A 12,771-nucleotide genomic window follows, 5' to 3' on the forward strand; every position below is an offset into this window, starting at 1 on the left:
CATACTCTCCTCGAGAATGTCCTAGTATTGACAGAACGGTGACAATGGATAAGGAAGCATTCTGTACATTTTACATGTGTAGTTCAGTATATAGGTATATCTGTGTGTTTGTTTTATAGAACCAAATGCACTTTAATCATTATTAAAGTTTAACATAAAATAGGGCGGTATATTTGCATTTATTTATATAGTGCCAGAACTATACAGCATCAACAATGCATACAGCTCTTCGACATTCTACATCAAACAAATGTGTATAAACAAATAAATTTAAAAAATATATTTTTGAAATTATCAAGAATTTACAGTTCCTGACAGTTCCTGTATTGTAGCAAATACGAATAATTTTGCTGCCTCAATGCAATTCCTACAACAAGCAGGAAATGTCTTAGCTCTCTCAGCCAATCCTAGGACTCCTATTATTCTCTATAGGAGAACAAAAACTTAAAAAAAAAAAAAAAAGTTTTTATAGAGGGCAAAACATACAATTCAATATGGTGGAACGACAAAATGCACTGTTAAACAATAGATATGATACAGACACAAAAGACAATAGATTACCTGCAAAGCATATCATCTCCATATTTTTGTTTCTTAATGTAAAACATCACTGCCACAGGTGCGGTGGCCAGGTGGGTCATCAGTAATCAACTCTGGCCTCAGGTCACATTGCCACAAAGTCCGAAACTGCCTGTTTGATCCAGCAAGTGTGTTTTGAAGCATGGAGTGCATTGTTGAGATTGCTCCCTTTGTAAAGTACCCGAATTTACAAAGTTATTCAAACTCACTTAGTAGTGAGAACGAAGCATTTGCATAGGTCAAGCAGCTCACTGCTCTGAAATTGTCCATTTCTGATAACGGTATGTTTATGCTCTCTCTAAAGGCCTCTGCCACAGCTGGTCATCAACCTTGTAAAATATTGTCCTTGTTTATTAAAGAGTGCAAGGCCATGCAAGAAAATTAATATTGTCCCTTGTCACAAAAACTATGGAAAGCTGGGTTCCCAGCTACAGTCTGAGTTTTGGGATGATAAGCCGTCCGTGATTACTCAAGTATGCCACACATGCTAATTGAGAATAGTCATCGGTAATACATTCCTTAAAATTTTATAACGTATATCAATCTAAAGAAGGGCAGACACATTCTATGATAAGCACACTGCGTCCTCAATATTTAACCAACAATTGGATCCTCGGGGGGACATCCATTTGAGTCTATGCAAATTGTGTGGCTCTGTAGATTGGAGTAGGCTCAAGGACACCCAGACTCACCCTACTTCTAGCAAACATTTGAGCATGTTTTTCTGATATTCTTCAGGTCACCCATGGGGATTTGAGGGTAAATTTACTTGCCCTTTTGTAACGGTAATGTAAAGAACCCAACTAATCACATCCGCACCTCACAATCACAGATAAGCCCGACCTGATTGGGATGTATCATAAATCGAAGAAGAGGCGGTTCACCAGTATCTTGCCAAAGATGATCTTAATATCCATGTTTGTCAATAGTATTGGCTTGTAGTTTGCAAAACCTTCTCTCTTTAGGTGGCACTATTAAAGATATAGCTAGAAACGTACTACATTAGGCAGAGATGATACTGCCTACAAGAAGTGCAATGTGTTTTACGGAGACAGTGACGCATCCAAACTCCTAGACAAGATGAATTATACACTGCAATGTCATATATTTTATCCTAACCAGATTAAAAAGATGAGTAGCAATCAGTTGGGTAAAAATGATGTCTATATGAGGTAATCAAAAATAAAGAAAACTGCAGTGTATACTTACTGGAAAAACATTGTGATTATTATTGTGTACATACATTACTAAACACGGCAGGGTACACAGACATTAGAAGTCCCTTTTCCATACCATGTAAAGACGTAAAGCCTTATTAAGCGCTAAAGCCAATAGGTCTAAACATGCTACAATTTGCTTTGTAATAGAAATCAATTAAAATATCAATATTAATGCTCATTTTCTACAAATTCTGTACATGGCAGTAAACCCAGTGGAAAATGTGATTTCAGCAAATATACTTTTTCCTTTAAGAGAAATGACTAATTGTTCAAATTAGCTTTAAGTATATACCAAAAAGAAAGAAAGGCATTCTAACAGCACGATCGTTCAAGACATTTACAGCGTCTTTTCTTACTCTTTACAGACAATACTCTGTCGGTCTTGAAAGAAACCATCATTTGCAAAGTTTGTTTTGACAGCGTTGCATTTACAAAGGGAGCACCCCAATGATCAAAGGGAATCCTATATTCCAGCCAGTACCAGTCATTGCACGATTCCTCCCTTTGCTAAACCTGAGATTTCAAAGACTATTCATGTAAAAAAAAAAAAAAATTATATATATATATATATATATATATATATATATAAAATAATACTTAAAACACAAGAGGGCTGGTGTGTAGGGAATAGATATAAAAAGGTTTTGGAAAGTATGGCAATCCATGTCAAAAAAATAGTTTTTCCATAAATTAATCAATCCCACTCGGTTGCAGGAGAAATAAATTGTGTCTTATGTTAACCTAACGCTGCACATTAAAATAACAGATGAAGTACGAATAGAGTGGGAGTACTCAGTATTGGGGATTTCAATAACTGAGGTCCAGTGTCGGCTGTCTGTGGCAATCACAAGAGTTCAATGTCTGGTGCGCAAATCATTCCTAACTAATGCTCAAAGTATTTATGTAATAATGATAATAAATTACTTCACGTGTGCTACAATAAAAACAAGAATATATATTTATAAAAAGGCAAATTGCATTTAGGTATTAAAGTGAGTCAGCCATAAATCATGCGGATGGCACATTTACCATCAGGTGGGAAAACTTAATTATTTTCAAAACAATTTCCAAATCCTCAGCGAGAGTTATAGATAATACAGAGTGATTAGTCACAAATGGCATGTGCAGTGCATGTTAGGAGTGCGATATCACCATTTAACTTGGAGGCAGTGTGGCTGTGGGTCTTGCTCAATAATGGCAAATCGTGTTTAAACTCTAAAGATGTCATCTATACATTTATCAAAAATTAATGTATACAGTGTGATTATTTTTCCTTAATTAAATAGTAATTCATATGCAACAAGTGATCTTTAAAGCGGAGGTCACCAGATGCACCAGAGGCTGTTGCTTGAAGGAGGGCTTTGGGGGCTGACACCCCTCTATTAGTTAGATAGCGTAGTGGGCTGGCATTGAATACCTGACTATGCAGCACGTGCTTGTATCTGGCTGTGCTTTCAATGAGATCCAGAGAGGGCTAGCAGCACACTGTTTATATGTAGAGCGGAGGGGACATAATATAGAGAGACAGGGATATGTCATGACATCCCCACCTCTCCGTTAGTGTTGGGGTTATCAAGTCGTCTTTTGGGCTCAAGCCCAAGGTGTTTCTGGGGCCTAACAGCACCCCAGGAGCTACTGATAGGATTTGAAAAAAATGAAAAACAACATAAACACGGCTAACTGAACGTCACCCAATCAGAAACAGGGATTTTGTGAGTTGAAGTGATTTACCTCTTAGCATTGTACTGTGCAGAGGGTGGGTACTTAGTATTACTATATGTTCACATCACAGTTTTTTTAGTTGGAAAAACTGAACACATTGTAAAGGTATAAGCGCATGGTCTAAGCAGTATATAGTAAGGTATAGGAACTCTAAAGAACAACTGACACTTACTCAATATTACCAACATCTAAAAGCCAACTATAAGTTAGCTATAGTCTATTCTAAAAATAAAAATCTCTAGGTTTTCTTATAAATTTACATGGTTTGCCAGGTAAAGCCCATGAAATTATGCAATGTAGTAAACTCTTGCAGTGCCATGCACACAGAACATGCAGTACTGCTGCAGAATTGTCCAGTCAACATGCATGCAATTTCTGCGTCCCCGAGGAACGGCTATCTTGCCACAATGCATTAGTGTAACAGAGTTTTTTTTTTTGTTTTTTTTACTTATATCTCCTGCTTTGTTAACCACAGTAAACAATTGAATAGAAGTTAATGGAGTGAAAACACTTCTCTGGAAGTGACATTTTCTCTTTAATGATAACAAAAAACATGCATCTATATATAATAATTACAGCCAGCAAAAGGAAGTAATTGATGCAGCTCCATGTGGTGTGTAAAAGAATGATAACCAAAAAAAATGAAAAATGTGTAAAATGGATAATTGTTGCCAGAATGGTAGAGCAGAACTGGTAAACATTAGATGGCATCTGTTATTGTTTACACGTACTGCAAAGCACTTTGTATTTGGTTTTAGGTATATCATCTGTTGACATCTTTCCCATTGACAAGAGAGTGGTGAGTATTTAATGTGGCGTCAGTTTAATGATGCTCTTACCTTAAAAGAGGATTAATGGCAATTGACCAAACTCGGTCTTCCGTCTGAATGGTGTGTAGGCACTGCCCAAGTCTGTTAGATGCTAGAGACCACACCTGTGTAAAACAGATCACAGAGTTCATTAGTATCTTGCTATCCCAACAAAACGCACATTGTGAAGTACACACAATATTTTAATATTTTAATTAATTATGCAATACTTATTCTGGGGAAACTTCGCTAAAGAGACACTATTCGATAAAAAAGCTTTATACAGTGCAGCAGATTAATAACTCTTTCATCTAAGTAAGCTACAGTATGATTAGCTGGATCTGTTAATGTTTCAGTGTGGAGGCAGCCACCTTGGAATTGCATCACAATTCCTACACCCTCAATGATTATTAATGATAAAGAAATACAAGGCTGGAGATGTGATGTCAGCAACCTTTTTGTTTGTTTCCACCTTTGAAAACACAAGCAATCAAGCAATATGATGGTGTACAGGCTATTTCGAAAGAGCACTTATACACATTGGCACCGACCATGTAAATGCTTAAAGCACGACACATTTAAATTGTTTAAAAGAGAAATAAACACATAAACACACAAACACATACACACATAAACACACACACACACACCCCTAGAGGAGATTATAACCAGACAATTTCTTTTAATAGAATGTAAACCAGAGAGCGTCTGTCAGTGCTGGTACCTACAGCGATGACGGTGTGTAAAACACTCTCTGTAAGCCAATCAGATAGAGGTGTGCAGTGATGCTCTCAACACGTACCTCTCAAGCACTGCGGAATACGTTGGCGCTATATAAATGCCAAGAATAATAATAGGCCACTGATAAACTGGCCAGAGTAAAATATTTTAAAGCACACATGAGATTTTTTTTTTTTTTTAAATGTATTATGGGAAAGTAATTCCATTAAGAGGTTCTGGAAACATTATAAATTTTAGACTGCATGTGTAATGGATTATAAAAGGACCCAGAACCCCAAAATGTCATTATTTTCCCTTAAAACAAATTTCACAGTTTTTATTACATTATTACTTATTATGAAGTTTTGTTCTGCAGCACCTGAAGTGCGAGATATCTTCTCTCTCTAAAAACCATCTGACTGGACAAAGACCTCCGATAAGTTCACAGAAGAAGGATCGGGCTCTAAGGTTTATGGCATTTTAATTTCTTTTTTTTTTTTTTAAGGGAGACTCATCAACATAAATGTATAAAGGAACACATCTAATTATAAAAAGGTTTACTTTAATATGTACATTCCCTTAAATGTTTTATTTATTATTAATATTATGCAGCAGACCAATGGGAGTACTTATGGACATATATATATATTATTTCTTAAGACTTGAGCTCATGAGATTAAGGCTCTTGTCACCTTCGACAAAAGAGTGTCTCAGCTTGGTATTCTGCCATTATTTGTTAACGCCTGGTGTTTTTATTACTAATCTTCTTCTTTATTTCCATATGATCCCCAAATCTTCAGAGTTTGCTATTTTACACTTGCGTGTTCATCACAAAGAGAGCTGTCTGCTATTCATGTCAACAGGAATTTAGCATAGCACCAAAAGTAACCAAACGAAGACAGGCTTAACTCTTCTAAAGCTTTCATATCTTCTACAGGTTAAAAATATTGCTGGGAGCAGCCTATCTGGTGGCCATCAGTGAGGAATGTACATTAGCAGCTTCGCCAGGCTTAACTGTAATCAACACTCCACAGGGTCCTCAATAGCAGCCACACTTCCTGCATTTAGAATTACCATTAACTTATGCCTACCCATCCTCCAGAGCAGAATCGCTCCAAATATTAATACCATGTTGTGAACACACAGCAACATTAAGATTTATCAGCCTCATACTAAATCACGTTAAAGCAGACTTTTCAAATGCATTAGCAGAAAAAATTATTGGGAAGAAAAAGTGGACATTCCAGGCTAAAACTCTATATTCCCCCTACATTTATTATGGAGATAAATGTAATTAAAACATTTAAAAAAATTATTTTGTTAAGGAATTAGCTGGAGGGGGTTTCTAGCCAATCCTCACCTGACGTTATTTTCTTAATCAACAATAAAAAAATTTTTTAAAAATCAACACACTCTCAAGACTAAGCTGAACTGGCAGCACCAAAATCCAGTTTAAATTTTCACAAACCTAAACAACGTGGCGTGTTGTTTAATTATACATTTTCAGGAAAGCATCTATTTCCAGTGCATATGAATTTTGCAGTACAGATTCTCTCATAGAAAACTATGATTGAGCCTGTTCTAGTTAGCAAGGTATTTTAAAGAAAACAGTGGCACTGTGCTTATATACTTGCATTATACAGGTATTTTTTAGCAAAGAGAAGTGACTTTCTATTAGATATTACAGACATTTTTGCATCAACACATTTGTTTTAGAAAGGGTAAGGAAACCCTCGGCCTCCATGCTACGTCTGAACGACATTTCAAGATATCGAGATTTAGAAGACAATTTGTTTGCCATCAATTATTCACAAGTTGTTTCGACCTGCTGTACAGCAATGCAGAACATTGCAGCACTTTATAAACTGTATAAACATAATTAAATTCCAAAACACAGGTAACAGGAACAAGCTATTAAAAAGGAATTCTGATCAGGAACAAGGAACTGCCACATAGCGATGGTAAAAGAAAAAGCAAAACTTTTTTTTAAAGTGTTTGACTAACCATCTTGATTTGCTCAGGTTGAGGAGTGTGTGAAACTACTTAGAGAAATGATGATGGGGTATGTTTTTAATTTACAAAATATGCTTTTTCGCACACTTCTATCAGAACCATGAATCTCTCAAACCTGCCATGAACTAAATCCCCTTTGTCTTTATAAATGACTAGATATAAAAAAAATAGTATTATTTATAAAGCAACAACACATTCTGCATCACTGAGAAATGGGTAAACGAAACATTTTAAACTAAAATTTAGGTGACTGGAAAAGATGATGAGGGTGATACATGCTTACAGTCTAAACTAGATCAATTAATGGTAGTGATACAACTTTAAATCTGAAAAAAGTTACATCTATAAAAGTGGCAATTGCAAACAGTGCTTTTTGTGTGAAAAATGTGGTTATGTTGTTTTTTTTATTTAACAAAAAGTAAATAGTTCAAAAGAAATTGGCACTGTCATAAATAAATCTTTTTACACCCCCTAGCTGTCATTCAGACTACCGGTCCTGTTACTTCCTGGTTTGTTTAGCAGAGTGGAACAAAACTCAAGAGGCAGCAATTGCCCAGAGCACCTGCCTTGCAAAGACTTCCCGTTGAGCTGCATTGGGAAGTCTGTGATTGGACAGCCACAGAAAGTCTGGGCGGGGTTAGAATGGGAGGGCTTGTAAAGGCTGCAGACACAAGGTTTTGCAATCTGATTTTAGATGTAGCCCCAATTTAAAACAAAAAATACATAATTAAATGCATGCAAGTTTTCATTGGGGAAATATCTACTAAACAGTAATTTGTATTTATTTTTGTATTTGGACAGAAGAGTGTCCCTTTAAATTTAAGAAATGTGACTGTTCAAAAAAAATATTTCAACAAAACTGGGTTTAATAATAATCTAACACATTCTTGAATTACATTGCATAGAAAAAGTGGGGAACATGGATTCCAAAGGTTAGCAAGTAAAATACACAGGAGCTATACTGACCGTTAGGCATGTGTTACAGGAGCTATACTGACCGTTAGGCATGTGTTACAGGAGCTATACTGACCGTTAGGCATGTGTTACAGGAGCTATACTGACCGTTAGGCATGTGTTACAGGAGCTATACTGACCGTTAGGCATGTGTTACAGGAGCTATACTGACCGTTAGGCATGTGTTACAGGAGCTATACTGACCGTTAGGCATGTGTTACAGGAGCTATACTGGCCGTTAGGCATGTGTTACAGGAGCTATACTGACCGTTAGGCATGTGTTACAGGAGCTATACTGACCGTTAGGCATGTGTTACAGGAGCTATACTGACCGTTAGGCATGTGTTACAGGAGCTATACTGACCGTTAGGCATGTGTTACAGGAGCTATACTGGCCGTTAGGCATGTGTTACAGGAGCTATACTGACCGTTAGGCATGTGTTACAGGAGCTATACTGACCGTTAGGCATGTGTTACAGGAGCTATACTGACCGTTAGGCATGTGCTACAGGAGCTATACTGACCGTTAGGCATGTGTTACAGGAGCGATACTGACCGTTAGGCATGTGTTACAGGAGCGATACTGACCGTTAGGCATGTGTTACAGGAGCGATACTGACCGTTAGGCATGTGTTACAGGAGCGATACTGACCGTTAGGCATGTGTTACAGGAGCTATACTGACCGTTAGGCATGTGTTACAGGAGCTATACTGACCGTTAGGCATGTGTTACAGGAGCTATACTGACCGTTAGGCATGTGTTACAGGAGCTATACTGACCGTTAGGCATGTGTTACAGGAGCTATACTGACCGTTAGGCATGTGTTACAGGAGCTATACTGACCGTTAGGCATGTGTTACAGGAGCTATACTGACCGTTAGGCATGTGTTACAGGAGCTATACTGACCGTTAGGCATGTGTTACAGGAGCTATACTGACCGTTAGGCATGTGTTACAGGAGCTATACTGACCGTTAGGCATGTGTTACAGGAGCTATACTGACCGTTAGGCATGTGTTACAGGAGCTATACTGACCGTTAGGCATGTGTTACAGGAGCTATACTGACCGTTAGGCATGTGTTACAGGAGCTATACTGACCGTTAGGCATGTGTTACAGGAGCTATACTGACCGTTAGGCATGTGTTACAGGAGCTATACTGACCGTTAGGCATGTGTTACAGGAGCTATACTGACCGTTAGGCATGTGTTACAGGAGCTATACTGACCGTTAGGCATGTGTTACAGGAGCTATACTGACCGTTAGGCATGTGTTACAGGAGCTATACTGACCGTTAGGCATGTGTTACAAATAATAACAATTTAGTTCTTCAAGTTACTAATTTGGTTTTTAATTCATCAAATTCAAAAAGTGATCCATTAAAATTTAAGAGAAAGAAAAGGTTAGGTGCAATTAGTTCTTTTTTGTTACCTTTTCGCCTATTTTTTTAAATTTTCTGGTCAGTTTTCCCCAATGCTCCTGATCTATTAAACATTTGCCAAGGCCAAACAAATTAAAGAGACACTCAGTATAAATGTTCAAAAACATTTAACATGTTAACTGTTAATCTTATAGGACTAAAAGGTAAAAAAATAACTCATTTTGTGAAGCTTTTTCAGAAGAATGTCTATTACGAAGATTGACTATGGATACTAAAAATGGAGTTTCCACTCTCTGACTTTTCACCTCTTAGTAAATCTGCCCCTAAGTGTTATGTGACAAGCCGTAACAGCTCCTAGAGAAGTCTCTGTGACAGGATGCAGAGAGGAAACGGTAAAAGAACATTTCCCTGTGGCATGTGTCCAAACGTCCTGCTCACCACACATACCTGATTAGCTAATCAGCTTACAATGTGAGAAATGTATTAGCTGCATAACTGGATGTCATTCATGAAATTTTTAGAATGGAGTATTCATTACAAATGATGAAGTGACAATTTCAAGAGGACAACTTTTCTTTCCGATCCTGGAGACGCTGCTTACCCGTGTGGTACGATCCCTGGAGCCACTCACTAGAATTCCTCCACGGCCATCAACGCAGTTCACGTCCTGCTCGTGAGCTGTGAACAGGATACTGGTAGGACTGTGAATTTTATGGAGGGCAATCTTCCCATCCCTGCAAAAAGATCATCAGTACAGGTTACTTAACAGAACTATTAGATGAACTTTAGAACTCTGCTTAAAGAAACAGTAAACCTATAAAACAATTTTTTTCATAGACTTGTAGCACATTACGTTCATTGTTACCATGGTAGTGTACGGTGTATATATGAGAAATGAAATTTTGACATTTTTGAAGAAATCCCTTTTCTACCTTTCCCAATCCACCTTTCTAAAAGCCATCTTTATACACCTTGGGTCCGTGCGTCAGATAACCAAATCAATGATCCCTACTTTGTAGCCATTCATTGCTTTTCAAAATGGCCTGAAAGAAATGCAGCACACAGAAAGAGCACACCATTTTGAAAGGCAATGTGTGGTTACAGACTAGTGAGCATCATCTGGACAGTCTAACTCAAGGTGTATAAAGATGACGGTCAAAAAGGTGGAATGGGAAAAGTAGTTTTTTCCTACATCAAATTTACACTTGTCTCTCTTTTTAGTTTTAAAAACATTTAATAAACCATATTTTAATATGTTTTTATTTATTTGAGAAAATTTCACTTTTTTATTACCTAGCTGAGAAGCCATATTGGGTCAGATTCTACGGTTACCCGACCAACTGCTGGTCAACCTAACTTGCTGCTGCAGTGACTGCGTTTTGTGAACCTGCAGCAGCAAGAAAGTTGGGCTGAGCAGCTATTGGTCAGATAACAGTTGAATCTGACCCAACATTCTCTAAATAAATAAATAAAAATCAATATACATCATTGTTTGTTTTACAAATAAAATTTCATGAAATATAATAAAACTTTTTTATAAAAAATGAGAAGTGAGAGTTGTCCTTTAACATCAATACTAGAACAACTGTTTACAATTTAGAATACGAGATATGATTTTAGAGTTTTTATTGAAAAATCATACAAAGTGGCCATTGGAAGTCTGTGTTTTCCATTATTCCATATCAGGTATCTAACGTGCCAAATCCTTTTCCAGGGAAGATACACATGGAGCAACCGCTGCAAACACTGTGTTTGTGATTAATCTACCAAGGGTCAGCAAAACAACCATCCGACAACAATGGAAAATTAAAAACATTTTTTTTTATATTTTATTCAATTGGCCTTGCTGCCTAGATTCTATCAAATGACACTAAGTCAAAATAACCATATCTGGCATATAGTGGACTTTTTTTTCGTTATACATGTCCAGAGAAACACCCGTAAAACATTAAATGATTGTGTTTTCCTAAATAATTAGCTCCTGTAAGTAAAAGTACTGAGCTCTCACATAGTTCTTCTAGAATTCATTACATAAGTATCAAATTGAAAGAAGATCAGTGTGGTCGGTAAATTCTGTAACACTTGCAAAAACATATTCAAAAGTTTCCATTCGTTGACAGAAAATCTAGTCCTGCCAAGGCTTTCCATTTCAGAGCTCTGACATTTAAAGTGCATCTGTCATTGAAATATGACATGGTGGCACTTTTCTACAGCACAAAACGTGTTATAAAGTTTTTACATGTTACATGCTCTTTTTAAAGTAAGATTTGTGTTTCTATCTATAATCTACACATAGAGTGCAATAGACCAAACGTCTAGTGGCAGGATAGTGTGTGGCTAGCTCACTAAATGTGTACAGCCTAAAAAGTCAAGAAAAAAAAAGGGGGGGGGGAGGGTGTATACCGCGCCTAAAGATTAATATATACAAAAAATATACATACATATATTATGCAAATGTGTCCAAAGTAGATGGTAACCTCAAAATAAAAATAAGCAAAGAGGTAGTGCAATACAGTGCAATACAGTAAATCAATCCAGAAAATAGTGAATATAACTATACACAGTCCACTCACATTTGGATGAGCTATAACAGAGCTCTGCTGTGATGCGCTTGGACAGTACAATCCCCGTCTCAGAATATGTGGTTATGGTAACTCCAGATGTTTCCAAAATGCAATATGCGTAGTTTATATGGAGAAAAAAGATATAGCAGCAAATGGTGAAGTAGGTACCAATAATTGGAAAAGAATAAATAGTAATGTACTTACAATTACTAGAGCATAAAGCCTGCTCTAGTGTAAACAGCTTGGGTGGTATAATCCCCACCAAGGATGTGCAGGATCGAGGGAGTAAATAAAAATAGTTGAATATAAAAGTAATCTATAAAAAGTATACTTTAATATATAACAAACAAGAAAAAAACGCAAGAGAGAATTAGAGGAAGGAGATCAGGCAAAAAACAACAAAAAAGGATGGAAAGCTTTTAAATGAGAAATCACAATCACCCATAGGCATTTTTAATTTATCTGACAAAGTGCTAAATACCACAGAGAAAAATATCCTAAAACGAGGCCTTAATTTTGCTCCAACAAAACCTTATAATTCTTTTCTTACCTATATAGATGTTAACAAGTTTGTAAGGAATGCTACTCTGAAATGTTTCTATATGAGTAAGTCTAATGATCATCACACAACTAATACAAATTTGAAAGAATATAGAAGTAGTGAACTTAAAAGTAAATCCAATTTTTATCCTGCTTATTTTAAAACCAAGTGCCTTAGATATATTTGAAAAAAAAGGTATGTAAGGACTTGAAAGTCCTGGATACCAGACAACCAAGAAATAGACCAAATATGAATAAAAGGGAAATGA

At 36.7% G+C, this 12,771-nt stretch overlaps 1 protein-coding gene across 1 annotated transcript in view; it reads right to left on the reverse strand.

Moving 5' to 3' along the window:
* FBXW4 (F-box and WD repeat domain containing 4) overlaps positions 1-12,771 on the reverse strand; it is a 150,290-nt gene that overhangs the window by 103,023 nt on the left and 34,496 nt on the right. The window contains exons 4-5 of the mRNA XM_063433570.1: positions 10,000-10,132; positions 4,361-4,455 (exon numbers count right to left, since the gene is read on the reverse strand). Coding sequence (XP_063289640.1) covers positions 4,361-4,455; positions 10,000-10,132 — 228 coding nt within the window. The remainder of the gene's footprint in view (positions 1-4,360; positions 4,456-9,999; positions 10,133-12,771) is intronic.

Source organism: Pelobates fuscus, chromosome 10 (assembly GCF_036172605.1).
Source record: "Pelobates fuscus isolate aPelFus1 chromosome 10, aPelFus1.pri, whole genome shotgun sequence".
NCBI classification, from domain to species: domain Eukaryota; kingdom Metazoa; phylum Chordata; class Amphibia; order Anura; family Pelobatidae; genus Pelobates; species Pelobates fuscus.